This window comes from Motacilla alba, chromosome 1 (assembly GCF_015832195.1).
Source record: "Motacilla alba alba isolate MOTALB_02 chromosome 1, Motacilla_alba_V1.0_pri, whole genome shotgun sequence".
NCBI lineage: Eukaryota > Metazoa > Chordata > Aves > Passeriformes > Motacillidae > Motacilla > Motacilla alba.
This window is the reverse complement of record NC_052016.1, coordinates 114,048,300-114,063,582: the sequence shown is the minus strand read 5'-3', so window position 1 is coordinate 114,063,582 and position 15,283 is coordinate 114,048,300. Positions and strand designations below refer to the sequence as shown.

Genomic DNA, 15,283 nt, shown 5'->3' with positions numbered 1-15,283 from the left:
GTCATAATGCCTTACTGTGTGACCCAGAACAGTTTATCTGTTCCTTTTTTTGAGCTAAACTCCTATGCAATTGCAGCTGAAAAGTACAGAAGTTTTCTGATATAGTCAGTTCTGGAAAGATTTTAATATCATTGTTTCGTCCCGTTAAAAAAATAATTAATTAAAAATATATGAAAAGAAACTTCTCAGTAATTCGGCTTTTGTTTTTCCTTTGTGTTTCACCAGTTGATAAGATACAGAGCCAGTGGGATGAAGTGCATGGATACCTCCAAAACCGGAGACAGCAGCTTCAAGAGATGCTGAAGGATTCAACACAGTGGCTGGAAGCTAAACAAGAAGCTGAGCAGGTTCTTGAACGAGCAAAAGCTAAGCTTGAGTCATGGAAAGAAATTTCCTACACCGTGGACGCTTTGAAAAAGCAGAACACAGAACTTAAGGTCACTACTGAGCATTAAAACATTTCCATTTAAGTTAATGAAGTCATTAAAGAAAATGTCCTCTAACTGTGGACAGAGTACATTGCAAAAAGTCTTACACAGCAAACTAGAAAGAAATTGTCATGCAAAGTCTAAAATACTGTAGCATATTCCTTGAATATGAAATTGGTCTTAACAGTCATAACAAATAGCTGGCTGATCTCACAGGAGGAATTCCTACCTGTTTAGCCCCAGTATTTCACATCTGTTCAGCAGCCTCAGAGCACGGGTACTGCAGACTGGGAATTCTGTAGGATTGGTATGGCTGTCCATGGCTGTCTGCACTGCTAATGAAGCTGTATAGGTTTTCTGGAAGTAGTTGAGAAAGCAGGAAAAAACCCAGCTAGAGCAAACTAAATGGGTATATTTTGGAAATCAAGCATTTTAGATTTGCCACAAGATAATCTCACCAGCTTCAACCCTGACAGGGTTATTAATGGAGAAAAAAAAAACCTGAAATGGCTGCTCTTGTGATTTTAGCACACATGTTGCCACATTATGGTGCTTCAATGTGTTAACTTATATAGCTGAGCTGTACCTCAGGTAGAAAATACTCTGTTGCATCAGTTTTGAAGTTTCCTGTAGTAGAAACAGTCATACTTTGGTGACATTCTTCATGAATAAATTATGAGAAGAGCTGTTTAAGATTAATAATATCTCATTTTCTAGCTGGGGAAAACCAAGGCAGAAATCAACCAATTGGTCAGCCTTTTAAGGGGACTCCTGCCTCTATGGGAAAATAATTACACAAGTGTTTTGTGACACATTCTCCTTTCCTGCCCACCAGGTTTTTGTAGGTTATTTTTTTAATTCCTATCACCCAATTTTTAGTTAAAGTTTGAGTACTTAGAGCAGTCGTATTTACACAGCTGAATGGCAATGAACTGTTGTGGAGAGTTTTTGGGTTAAGGTCCTCATCAACTGATTTTGCTGCCAGAGAAAATTTATGTAGAACTTCATGATTGGTTCAGTTATCTCCATCACCAGTTAGAATTAAATGCAAACTCTGTTGGAGTTTTTGCTTGCTTATTTTTCTTTTGCTTGCCTGTAAGAAGCATAAAAATGTTCATCAGCCCATTGTTTGAGGGCTGAGCTGAGGTTAAGTTATCTCATTTAAGATTGTACCAAAAGGGTCATTGCTTGGGAAGGGTAGATTATGGTAAACAGGGGCAATCACTCGCTAATGTATTGGAAAGAGTTATAGATCATGTGTAGTACTGTCACTCAGCATGGAGGACTCCCATTTGTCACTGTCTTCCTGCAGAGATACAGTCCTGGCTTCTGCCCAGTATTTGTTAAAAAAATGGAAAAGCTTCAACATCGTCAATGTCTCAGCTCTACAAAGACTCAATTAACAGAAAAAAACACTTCTGTGCAAACACTGTCTTATGTCGTAGTATTGGAGTCTCCTATGTTTCAAAAATAAATTACTAAACTAGGAAAATAACTGAAAATGTTGCTTTAGCAATGGATTTTCTGTCCACTTTTTTTACAAGAGTATATGAAGTTGGGATGAGGTCCATTTAAGGGTGTATGCTTTATGAAAAAACGATGGGGTTGTTTGGATCAACATTAGCCATGGAGAGAAATAACAGCTTGCCATTCCTCTTCTCTACCCCTAGAGCTCTAGAGAAAGAATAATAGTGTACTTATTCACAGAATAAGAAAAATCTTTACCTATAAACAGAGAATGGAAATGGAGACCTTCTGATTCTTTTGCCTCTTACCTTAGAAGACCTGAAGTTTCTTTAGCCTCTTACCTCACTTGGGCTGTCTGGATCCTCAGCCATTGCCACCAGTTGGATCCATTGATGTTGTGTCAAGCTACAGACATTAACCTATAATTTTAATTTCGGTGTCTCAGCCAGTCCATCTTAATTTGTGCCCTCCTGATGATATGAACATCAACAAGCTCTACTCTTCCAGGGTTGTTAGCTTTCATTTATTTGGTTTTGCCTAGCCTTTCTTCCTTAAGTCTAGAAGAAATTGACTCAGAGAGTGGGGAGTAGGAGGGGTGGGGGATTATTTTTTCCCCCTCTCTTTTTTTGTGTTTCCTCTGTGCCAGCCTTCCTAGAGGAATTATCTTTGTCTGCCAGTAATTCCTATAGTGTCAAATTCTTCATCAAATTTTCTCAGATGTGACAGCATCAGCTGTTATGTTCATGCTTGAAATGAGGGGTCATGAAGTCTAAGGAAAATGGATTTATTTTTTTTTTGAGTTAGCAGCTTTGTGTTTCTGCTGTACAGTATAATCTAAACTGAAGGACCTAGAAATACATCAAGTTCTCAAAATAAATGCTTTCCAGGCTTCTCTGCCAAACATATATATTTTGATTTTGTCCCCTGAAGAGGTAGAGTAAGTGGGCTGTCTTTTGGCTTGCTGTTAGACTGATGAAGAGGAAGCTGTAATTTCTATTCATTTGCTTTGAGGGAAAGAGAGAGGTCAGTGCAGGACTTAATAAATTCTTCAGACATCAATTTTGTCAGCTTTGTATCTCAACACAGCTTGGTGTGAGAAAGTAGTCTCAAAGCTTTCTTCTGATTTGCTTGTTAAACATTGTAGGTCTGCCTAAAGACAGCTGAATCAATGTGTGAGTTCCCTTGTGCTCTAGGGAAAATTTTAGTCAGTGCTTGTGTTGATGCATTTCTATTAGGGCATCCTAATATACATGGTACATGGTAAACTCAGTAATACCAGTCTATTGATTATTATTTTTTACAATGCCAGCATAAAACCAAAAATCTATAACTTGCTTGTATTTGGGTATTAATGTTTTTTAAAGAATTTTAAAATTTTGTTTCTGACATTTAAAAGATAAAAGTAACCAGGTACTATAGCTAATAATTAAAAATATTCTTAATTTGAATCAGAAATTAATTCAGATTAATTTGCAGAGATTTTTTCCATTCTAATTTTTTTTAGTTCAGTGTTGGAGTACTAAACTGATGTTAAGTATGGGGGACTAGAATCTGGTAATCTGGCCAATGAGAGTCTTTACCACTAAGCCCTGTCTTTTATTGTTCTTTAAGTGATGGCTGCAGATGGTTAACTCAGCAGGCTGAAGGTTATAGGTGTATAAATAGTACTCAATCACACCTCACCTCCTTGCATCAGCACGTCGTCAGAGCATAAGCTAGAGTAAAACTAGCCTTTTCTTAATAGGTTACTGAGCTTCTGTTTGAAAGAGAAGGGAAAAAAAAATTAAAAAACCACCAAAACCCCAAACCAACCCAAACTTCTAGGATTGCCTGCTCACTCTGTGGCTCCTTGCTTTGGTAGGAGCTAATGAGGCATCTTTTCTTCCTCTGTGCAACTTCATCAGGGCAAAGGGAAGAGGAGGAAGAATGGAGACAATGTTCTGTTCCTTTCCTTAGCTGACCACTTATTTTTTCCATCTAAACAGGAAATTCAAAGGCAGCCTGATTACACGCCCTGCCCTGCTGGGGTTCAAAAGGCCAGGCAGCCTTCCACTGGCAGGGCCCAGGGGGTGAATTTATGTCCTGAATTTGTGGATGAGGCTGAGGCTGCCTTTGCTTGCCTTTGTCAGTTTCTTGCAGGGTAGCGCCTAACTTGGGACCCTTTTGCCATTCCCTGTGTACCAAGGTGAAGAAATAAATAAGCATTTTGTGGGTTTTTATTATTCCAGGGCTGACGGTGTACTGCTTTGGTTTCAGTAAAACAATTAACAATTTAGTTCATGTTATTGACCGTGTTGCAAACACTGAATTAGAATTCCTTAATTAAAAAAATAAATTCTTTAAGTATATAAATAAAACATGCTATGGATATATGGAAAAAGGACAGAAAGATAGCCTGATTTTCCAGATTTGTGATATATACACAGAAATGGATGATGTTGTACATTCATATTTCTATATTTAAACTACTGTGCATCATTGATTTTTGTTCCACTGGGCAATCTTGGGATAAAACAAAGTGCAGCTCTGATTTCGTTACTTGCTTTTAATCAAGGGCTCTTAATTGCACAGGCTGTATTCCTAATAACATCAAATAGTATCTTCTAATTAAAAAATATAAATAAATTTATACCTAAGTAACATGATAAATGCACAGCCTTAATTCTTTAAGCCTTTTAATAAACTCAGCAAATTCCAATGATAGCACAGGCAAAACAAAGAGAGAGAATGCTTTGAAAAGAATGTCAAAAACAAATTAAGGTAATGTAGCGATATCCTTTAAAGAAGAAAAAAACAAACGTTGTCTTAAGAAGCTAAAAGGTAAATGAGGCCTAAATACATAAAAGGGAAAAGAGGAAAGAAAAGATTGTAATTCTGAGGTATACGTTGTAGTCTTGTAGCAGGGCAGTTAATGGGCCTCTGTTGGGATAGACAGGTAAAACTTGTACCCCAACACTTTGTTTTCAGTGTCTGCACACACAGCAACGTTGAAGCATGCACTCCTCAAAGCTGTTAAAAAAAATCATATAAATTTCCAGTAAAACAGAAAATACAAATAGTTCCCATCACCAAAGCTCTTTATATTCATCATTTCTTTCCTGAGGGACGACCTTGTGTTGTAGTGTCAGGAAGTTAATGGATTAATGTTGAAGTTAATGGTGAGAACAACACTTTTGGAAATAACCTTGTAATGGATCTTCCCATTTATTTTATTATAAAACAGGGTTTCAAATCTCTTAGAAGGTCAATTTTATTCACATGGATCTGGGCAAAAATATCTTATTTTCAAAGTAAAGTTTACAGACCATTAATTTACAATGCAGACAAAGTGTTGTGGTAACTTCTATATAAAGCAGTGGACAGTCAGTCTGCTGTGATTCTTTGGCTGAGAATAAAAATTACCTGCCTGCCTGTGTGATTTTAAACAAAGAGAAAGGTAGGGTAAAATAAAGATAGATAGACCTAAATGTAGAATAGATACTTGCTATATAAGATCTACAAAACTGAAATTACAATTGCTGTAGAATTTATTTACTATTTAGTATTTTTATAGATATTATATTTATGTAAATATTAAAATTTATATATTTATTGTATATCATTCTGGCAGGAAAGGAGCTCAACTGGCAGACTGTTTCCAAAACAACCACCTGCCAGTATCTTCCTCAAAGAAATAGTAGTGTTTTCCACAAAATTATCATCTCTTCTGTCTAGCTCTCCTTACTTAGCAAAGAGAATTTTCTTTAAAAAATTGTCTAGGCAGCTTCAGCTTAGGTGAGCTTAACCATGACATGTTCAGGTCGTTTTCAGGATTAGGGTTTGTAGGCTCCTCCTAATATTTGATTGATAGAAAGAGAATCCCTTGTTCAAAACAGATAAACAATGTTCTGTCTGGGTTCCTGAGGCTGTCTGGTGCTCAGCAACAGAGTGATCTGCCCTCTCATGAAGGAACAGCAGAGGAAATGGAAGCATTACCTGTTTTCAGCTTTAAATTATGAAGAGAACCTAGAGGTGCTGAAGTAGCCTTTTAACAGATAAGAGTTTGGGGGGAAAAATCGACAGAACTCCTTTTGGGCTCTATTCAAAGAGCAAGTGCATTTTAGACTGAGTCTTAATCAAAATCAGTTTACAGACCTTCTGAGATTAAAACCTAAATGCATGAATTATTTAACATTTATTTATTTTTACTTAGTATTTAGACTCTTTCACTAGGGATTGCATGTAAGTTCAGCTCTGTGTGAAGAATTCCTTATCTGAGTCAAAACAAGATTTCAAAAGGAATACTGCTTTGGGAGAACGAAGGGGAAAAAAGCTATTTTTTTCTTCACAGGCATTTCCCAATTTGTATATTAAAGAACAACGATACAGACAGTTGAGTCTTACTGTTTGTTGTCAATAGCTTCAAATGTTTATATGCAACTTTCTAATTACAAATAGAAACTGTTTTTCAACTTGTATTGTCCATTTTATTGGCTAGTTGGAGTCTGTTTAGTACAAAAGTACGAGTAGGCAATCAATTAACTTTGCTCTTTCATTTTGTTGTTACACATTATGGATTAAAGACGCAGCTTCAGTGCATTTATATGGAAATTTGCTCTGGGAGAAAGACTAACAGGAAAGATGCATGGGAGCTGGCTGCTGGCTGAGTGACTGCTCTGGATTTCCTGGCTTGCTTCTGCAGGGAGGCAGCTGGCCTAGGTGGAGAGGGGAAAGAAAGGAGAGGAGAAAGTGGAGAGGAAAGAGGGAAACGAAGAATTACTGAAATTAAAAAGCTTTTTAATATTAACCATAAATTAGCATTATAAAGATATGGATGGGTTTACCAGTAGTATTTTGCTGCATTGTAGATTTAGGTCTGTTCCAGTAGATGGCACTAATTACATAAACAATATGCTAAAATGAACTAATTTTTTTTAAAAAACAACCTGAAATCACAGGTATTAATTGTCCAAATCAGTATTATTTCACAGTATAAAAAACAAAACTAGTCAGAATATATGATTTCACTATATTCTCTGTCTCAGTCTTCAATGTCACTAATAATCATAGTTTCCATAAAGCATAATAATGCATCCACCTATTTGTATCTCAGAAAAGAATGACCAACATTCTAATCAGTGGTTATTAATTTGAGCTGTCATGTCTTTTCCAACATTTAGAAATTGGTTGCTTGGTCCTCTCAGGGTTTAGAAGTAGTCCTGTGATCTTCTGACTAAAACAATTTAAAACACATAGACTGATTTTTATTTCCAGTAAATCTGTGGAAGTGTTTTGTTTTTTTTTCCTTCCATTTATACAAATGGTATAAGTTATCCAGCTCCTCTTCTAATACCCATACTATGTATGAGATCATTTTATGTTGCTCTGAGGTTTATTCTTTCTTTCTTTCTTTCTCTTTTTTACTTCAGCAATTTTCAAAAGAACTACGACAATGGCAAATAAATGTAGATGTGGCAAATGACCTGGCTCTTAAGCTGCTCCGTGATTATTCAGCAGATGACACCAGAAAGGTACAGCTGATGACAGATAGTGTTAATGCATCGTGGGCCGCCATTAATAAAAGGTAGGGTATAAATTCTGCTGTTAGATTTGTTACTCTCCATTAACATTCATTGTCCAGCTGTGGTTGGAGATTACAGAAGATGCAACTTTTGCAAATAACGTGACTGTAGTGCTCATGGCTCTTCTGTAGAATTTTTGGGAACTATGTCTTTAGAATAGCATTTAATCATAGCAAATAAAATTTAGCTTCCTGCCAATTTTCCTCTGCTATAAACAGTTGCCAACTAACTTAAGCTGATTGAGTGTATTTCAAGTATTTAACATTGTTTCATATATCTGTGCTATCTCCACATCACAACCACAATAGTGGTTCTGACTCATAAACCAAATCTGAAAATGACAGACGTAGCCTATTGAAGCAGGTTCAAAGTAGAAATGTTATCCTGTATCTTTGAAGCATATCTCTTGTCAAGAAAGTATTTATTAAATCCTTGACCACATTCTTGATTACATTTCACAGCCTTTCTGTGTTTGGTTTAGATGCCAACTCCTTATTAAAAGCAATTTTTTTTTGCAACTAGCCAACAAATTCTGAATCATTCAATATGCAATCTACAAGATTATAACATATTGCACTAAAAATTGCTTTCCTTATAGTAGTGAGAGTTTAAAATCATTGCACATAAGATTAGATATGTAAAAATTATATGAAAGTTGCTTTAATCAGTATCTTGCATTAAGCTTTATAGTTTACAACTGAAACCATAAATGAATTAGATCTTAACATGCTTTTAATTAAAGTCTATGAACAAGGCCAGAGAAGACAGTTTATCTAAATATGCAGTAAATTCAGTAGATCTTCTTGCATAATGGTGGTTTCCTAAATCGCTGATGACTACAGAAGTTTAATGTCACTTTTTGTTTACTTTGTTGTTTGTATGAATGAGTCACTTTAGCATTTTTCTGAAGCAAACTTACAACTGATTTAAGACCCTGTTTAAATGAGAAGGGATACTCTTGATGTCCACTAAAAGAAAGGCACACAATGATTTGAAAGCTTTTTATTTTTAATTAAACTGAGATTTTAGTATAAACATTCCATTTTTACCTCCTTGCATTTCTCCCATTACACCAATAGCCATTTTAGCCTTATTAGAAGTAGCCATATTTTTACAAAACAATGTTTTGCTCACTGTGGCCTGAGGAGGAGTTTGGGGAGTTTGGACTTTATTGCTGGATGAGAAAGGCTGGGAGTCTAATGCTCAAAACCATCTCCCATGAGTGGATAGGATCAGCAGCTCAAAAGGATTCCACGTGAGAACCAAAGTGCTTTTGTCTGTATTCAGAGCCACAGCCCCCTCTTGGTAAGAAGTCCGGGATATGTTTGTAGCTGCCGTGGCTGCTCTGTATTAATCGTAGCTGAGGGGGCATTTCTAAACCTGTTAATACCTCAGGCACAAGCCCAGGTGTGTCTAATGTTGCCCAAAGGTGAGAATTACCATTCTTGCATGGACTCTGCCAAGTACTAGGCTGAGGGAGAGTACAAGTTCTTCAAAACACCTTCCTTGCAAGCTTCTGTAAGATGTACAGACATGTTAGATGAGTTACTATAGTAAATATTTTATGTCTAAGAAGAGACCCGAGAGAGTTGACATTTCCCTTTAAGGTGTACAAAAGCATCGGAATAAATATGAGTTGTGAAATGGGTATCCTAGTTTTTGATTGTATGACGTTGTTGCCTTTCTAATATGTTTTTAATTTAGTGTTTTGTATACAACTTTTGTAATACTTCTCATAATTTGGGAACTTGAAAAAGAAGCATTGTTGCAAACAGTAGTTGATAAGCTACTCTAAGGGCTGGATCACATTTTTGTTGGTCTTTTGTGAGACATTGATAAATATGGACATCCTAAAGCATCGGGTCATCATAAGACTTTTACTTGGAAGCTTTTCTGTGCGTGTAGATTTTGTAGGTTTCTTTGAAGCACTAGTCAGGCATTTTGCTCATGCAGCAGCTCCTGAGTGAGGTCTTGAAAAAATGTCCTAGATTTCTGGAGGGATTTGAAGCCATGTAGATATGAGACTTAGGGACATGGTTTAGAGGTGGGTTTGGAAGCATTGGGTTAAGGGTTTGACTTGATGATCTCAGAGGTCTTTTCCAACCCGAATGATTCTGTGATTCCTTTGTTAAAGAGCCCTGTGGAAGGAGATAATGAAGTCCATGGGCCTTTGGATGACCTAAATGCCAATTTTTTCTGGTTTTTTTGGGATTTTCACTTTTGATTTTTTGCCCTCCTTCTATGCTTCAACTTTTCAGCTTTCAGGTTACTGGATAGAAAAATAAGAAAGAGGGATGGTGTTATGGTTATGGGGATCTTTTGAACTGTAAGAGAATATTTACTCAGTAGAAAGAATACATTAATTGTCTTGCCATAGTCTTCAAGAAAGGCTAGTTTCCCCTCATCTATGTATGCAATGATTTCAGATATACCCGTGTGTGTTATTTTTCATCTAGACAATGAATGATGTACTCTGATGACTTGGTCACCTCATAGTGACAGTAGAAATAGATTCCAAATTATATTCTTGACCATTTCTCCAGTATTTTACAAGCAGTTTTATCACTTTTTATTAATATCTTGAGTTCCAAGAGGAAATATTCAGCTGGAGATTTTACTTTCTCTCTATATATTGCTAAGTTTAATGGCCTAAATATTTTGTGAATATTTTCTTTTAAAAATTAAGAGTTGCTTACATTGTTTTGAGCTGGTTTTCCTTAAACCTGTCATTATATCAGAATTGTGTGTCAGTGTAAAAAAAAATGTAAAACCTGCTTTTCCATGAACCAGTTTACTAAGACAACAGGCAGGCAAGCAGTGGTAAAATTCCACTTTGCCTTTTGGTAATAGTTGCCAAAGCAAGTACTTCAGTCATTAAGGCAACATCTGTTAGCTTCTGTTTTGTTTTGCTTAAGTAGATTTGCAGCTGATTGCTGTGTGTTTACCCTTTGCCTTACTGTTGTGTTTTACAACGTTGAGCTATAACCAGTACCTCTCTACGCCCTTTAAGAGACAAGCTGGTGAATGCTTGATGCTTTTTTTCCCCTTGTTTTTTTGCTTGACACTTTTTAATTTTTACTTTTGTTGTTGGTACTGCAAAATGCACCAAAAAGCACATGGACTGATCACTTGGGCAAAAGCCAGACTGACTTGTAAACAGGCCTCTTCTTCTTTAGAAGCAGTGGCTTTCCAAGAAATAGCCATGTTATTTAAGCTGAAGCAATTAAAGAGAAAGTGTTCTCTACTGCTTGCATGAACAAAATAAAAATCTAACTGATGAACTGAAATCTTCTCGAGAGGGGAAAAAGGGCAATGATAGAAGCGACCATTAGAAATTTGCTGCTTAAAAAAAATGTTTGCTATGGTGTTATGTTACTTCCTCCTTTTGTGGGCACACGCATTTTATGTGAATTACTATCCAAAAATATCAACAGCTGCTTGTATTTTCCCTTCCTGTGAATCTACTAAATGTGCTAAACGTCAAGCTAAAAATGGACTTAGATCTTTCTTAAATGGAGTGTCTATTATGAAAATAATTATATAACATACTCTGAGAATTGTTTAGGATTCCAAAACACCGCTGTGTAATAGACATCTTCAAATATTCACATCTCCTACCAGTTTGTGTGGCCAAGCTCAATGGAGCTCAGGCCACACAGCAGGTGTTGGGAGCTCTCACTGCTCAAGATGCTTTTTGGCTCCTGAGACAATACAGAGGACACACCACAATCTAAACATAAAAAATAACTTTCTTTTCCCCACTACAAGGTATGAACAGTGAAAAATCAGCGTAAGGAGAGGCAAGGAAATGTGTTTCTAAACCTGTTTGAAAGATCTGAGGTACCAGCTCCCATGTTTTACTAAGAATGGTGTTAATTCTCTCATTTAGGCAGTTGTACAAACACCTTGATTTTGCAACTCAGCTGGACAATATAAAATGTAATTGGCCAAACAAACTGAGGGCATAATCAGTTCAAAAGTATGATGCATATCTCCTTCATATGTAAATGCATAATAAAACAGTAATTCTAAGTGTGGAAAAGGTCATAATCTGGATTTGGTCTTTCAGCAGCAAACTGCTCCTAATCAGCTGTTGCTTGTTGTAAAGACACAAATATTAGAATGTAACCTTTATCTGTTCATGAATTTTGTAAATATAATTTTGTTACCTGCACAGAAAGAGCTCGATCATTCTGCTGGAGACAGGTTTCCTTAATAAACTGTACCTGTCCTAATTTAGTAGTCCTAAGTACTTTATGTTACCTATGGAAAGTAATCACATTTGCTTTACAGTTGTGTTGCATTCTGAGTAAGGAAAAACTGCATTTACACAGCAGCAGCAGCCAGAAGTGTGAATTTTGTTGTTATACTGAAGATTCATAGTTGGTTCCAGTAACTAGACTGTATCTAGGAGCCATCTCTGAAAAGCTTATCTGCTCATTTTGGCTTGGACTGCTCAAGTTGAGCAGCAAAAAATTCAGTCTCCAAGCAAATTCATCCTGTCCCTTCCCATTCTCCTGCTGTTTTGGATCCTGGTTTGCATTCCTAAAGTCTGTATAGAACCATGAGTATGAGCAGCTCCAAAAATTCTCTGTGCAGACACACTTTGTGCTCATGGGAATCTTCTTTACTTGAGAAGTCTGTTTACACATCTGTGCCTGCAGTTGTTGTCCTGGCTATGGAGCTGCGTTCATGGGGGTGTGAGCAACAAATCCTTGCAAATGTGACTTTAGATGGAGATGAAAAATGTCATTTTCTGATGTAAATTCATTTTTCCCAAAAAAAAAAATAGTATGATAATTTTCATTTTTATCATCCTGATGTGGTTTATTTATTGATTGGTTTTCAATATAATTTTGCCAAGCTCAGAGAAAGTAGACATGAGGAGAGACTGCTTCTTTGCAACTAACATCTCATGCTGAAGCTTGTTATTTACACCAGTTTAGTAATGGAATCTAACTTAAAATTGCAAAGTCTGGTGGAAAATATTATAATTATGAGGCAATTATTTTGTTTTGTGAGATATGTTGATATTTATCTTTGTTGCCTGCACTATTTAAAGAAGTTCTCAGTCTAGATGTTTGTCAGATGCTGCCTTTGAGAACTTCTTTTAGTATGAAATCTTAAACACAGAAGTACTTTTGCTTCATCAGTAAAACTGGTCACACTAAACAAAAGTGAATCTCTGCAATCTGAGGTATAACATTTGAGATTATGTCAAGGACCAAATAATTTTATACATCAACATGTTTATTCTGAAGAACTAATGTATCTCTGTTGACTATTATTTTGAATAAAACAGACAAAGATTTCAAAAAACCTTTAATCTGGCACTATTCTGAAAAGTCTGAATTATATATGGGGTCTTCATGTCTTTTTTTACTAGGGAAGTGGGTGTAAGAAGCCTCTCATTTTCATGAAACTAATTTGTCAGTAAAGCACTCCACACTTCTCAAAACTTCTCTCCAGCAAACTCTAAAGAAAACTCTGTATTTGCTGCTTGTGATGCAAAAATGTTAAGCCTTTTGTGTTTAGAATATGGATGTCTTTAAAGTTACCTAAGAGTTGTTTTCAGAGAAGTGATTTAAGTATTTTTTGCTTGCTTTGTTCCAACCTGTTATCTTTATTTTAAATCCTCAGACAAGGACTATCAAAAGGGTGGGAATGGCAAGGTTTAGATGCTTTGATTTTAATTTGTTATGTTTTTTGGTTTATGTTTTACTTATATCATTCCTTAATATATCCATTTTTAAAAGCACACCTAAAAAACCATTTGGTGCAGAGGGATTATTTTATGATAATAGATAAAGGAGAAGCAACATAATTTAAAGATATTCTGCTAACTGCCTACAATCTCAAGCAAATATTTAGGTGCAAAATATGAGATCAGTCTTACCAGCAATGACATCAGTTAACAATGCTTTGCTATTTTCTCTTCCTGACACCCCTCAGAATGATGACATTTCATCCCACAGAAGAAAAATAAATTGTAAAAAGAAGTAAATGAAGCTGCCAGACGAAGCTCATATAATCACATCTAGAAAGTCATCTTAGCTGCTCATATTCCAGTTTTATCTTAGTTCTCCACTCAAGCCGGCAGCACTTTTTTGAGCAGTGCTGACATCAGATCCAAGATGAGAATTCAATTGGTGGTAGAGAATGTTTTTGGTTTAAATTTTGAGAGCATAGTCTTGGATATGCTTTTAAAATGCTGGTAGGATGCATTGAAAAGGCAATGTTACCCAGAATACTGGGTGATTCATCATTTCCACCTTTGTGAACATATTTCTGTGATTTTTGAGAAAGTTTTTTTTACGATTATAAAAAGGAAAGAGTTCTTGAGCTATTTCAGGAGCAAGTAGCATCAGTAATACAGTATTTGACAAAAGGATCTATGGATCCTTGTGACTTCAGGGATGAGTTTCTTAAAAGTTTTAGCATGAGTCTAATGAAACTAAATTTTCTCACCCCTTGAGTGTATATATAGTCCAGTAACTTTATCTCTTCCAGACAGGCAATAGATCATCTGTAAATCTGCTAAGTCCTCCCACAGACAAACAAAAATGACCTCACAGCAAAAATGTTGCTGTTTTTAACTTAAATGGCTGGTTTTCATCTGTTCCACAAAAGATTTTCTCAGATTTCTGAACACCATGAATGCAACTCCTTGACAGCTTAGTTGTTTTGGGGGTTAAATCACAGAATGACAGGGTATTCTGAGGTATGGTACCCACAAAGATCATCTAGTCGAGCTCTTAAGTGAATGGCCATACAGGGATGGAACAGGACCTTGGTGTTACTAGCGCCATGCTCCAACTGTAATCCAGTTTTAATGATTAAATTGTACAAATTAAAAAAGAGAATACGACTGGTTTCTTGCAGCAAGGCCATCAGTTTCCAATAGAGTGAGCAAGGTACCAACAGAAACCAAGCAGGGAGCGCATTTAGAAGACCTTTCCTTACTGCTCAGACACTTGTTATTTCACTTTTTTTCCCCCTCGTTCTTGGCTTTTATTTTGATCTTGATTAAAAAAAAATTCTGTTTCCTTGTTCATAATTACTGTGTGTTAAATGCTCTTTACTCCTTTTTGTTGAAAATGAGGATGGTTCTGTTGTTCAAGGGAAATTCAACTGGACAAAATCATTAAATGGTTTATGAAACAGAATTCTAAAGGGAGAGCAGTTTTGTGGCCAGACTTGAATCATAACTGAAGCCTAATGTGGGCATATCAAAGAACTGCTCTATTTCAGAAATCTTCCTCTTTTGCATATGCAGGAGGTGAAGGATGAACAAGGTACTAAAGGAAGAATAATTTTGATTTGTGAAAGAACAGAAATGTCAATTTTTGTTCACATCCCATTAGAAAATTAAGATGAATGTGTTGTTCTTTCTCTTAAAGGTGAGATTTTCTGAATTAATTAGAAAATTTTAGTTCCTGTTTAAACAAGAACAGAAGCTAATGCTATGTGCCCTGAAAGTCTGACCTTAAATCTATTTCCTATTAATCTGTAAATAAATTAACAAACTATAGCAAACTGATTATTGCGGGCATCCAAAGTTCATAGAACAAATGAATGTCTTTTCAGTCCCCTCAATGGACTTCTTATCAGGCTTCATGTCCTTTAAAACAGACTGAATAGAAATTAATAAAGCTGATGGACTAGCAGAGTGCTAGGAGAAGGAATTTGACCTTAGTTGTCATGTTTTGTTTGCATTGTCATTATTGTGATAGCTTTTTTTTCCCCCTGGTGTTTTCCCTGTATTTTTGTATTTCTTCAGCTGCTGTGCAGGCAGTTTAAGATTTCCCCTCGCTGGCTTGTCAGTCA

General features: G+C 36.1%; 1 protein-coding gene across 11 annotated transcripts in view; it reads left to right on the top strand.

The window, feature by feature from the left end:
* The window catches only part of DMD (dystrophin), a 1,161,005-nt gene that overhangs the window by 890,327 nt on the left and 255,395 nt on the right, over positions 1 to 15,283 (top strand). For all 11 annotated transcript variants that reach the window (XM_038157590.1, XM_038157575.1, XM_038157541.1 and 8 more), the window contains 2 exons: positions 226 to 437; positions 7,304 to 7,458. In XM_038157590.1, coding sequence (XP_038013518.1) covers positions 226 to 437; positions 7,304 to 7,458 — 367 coding nt within the window. The remainder of the gene's footprint in view (positions 1 to 225; positions 438 to 7,303; positions 7,459 to 15,283) is intronic.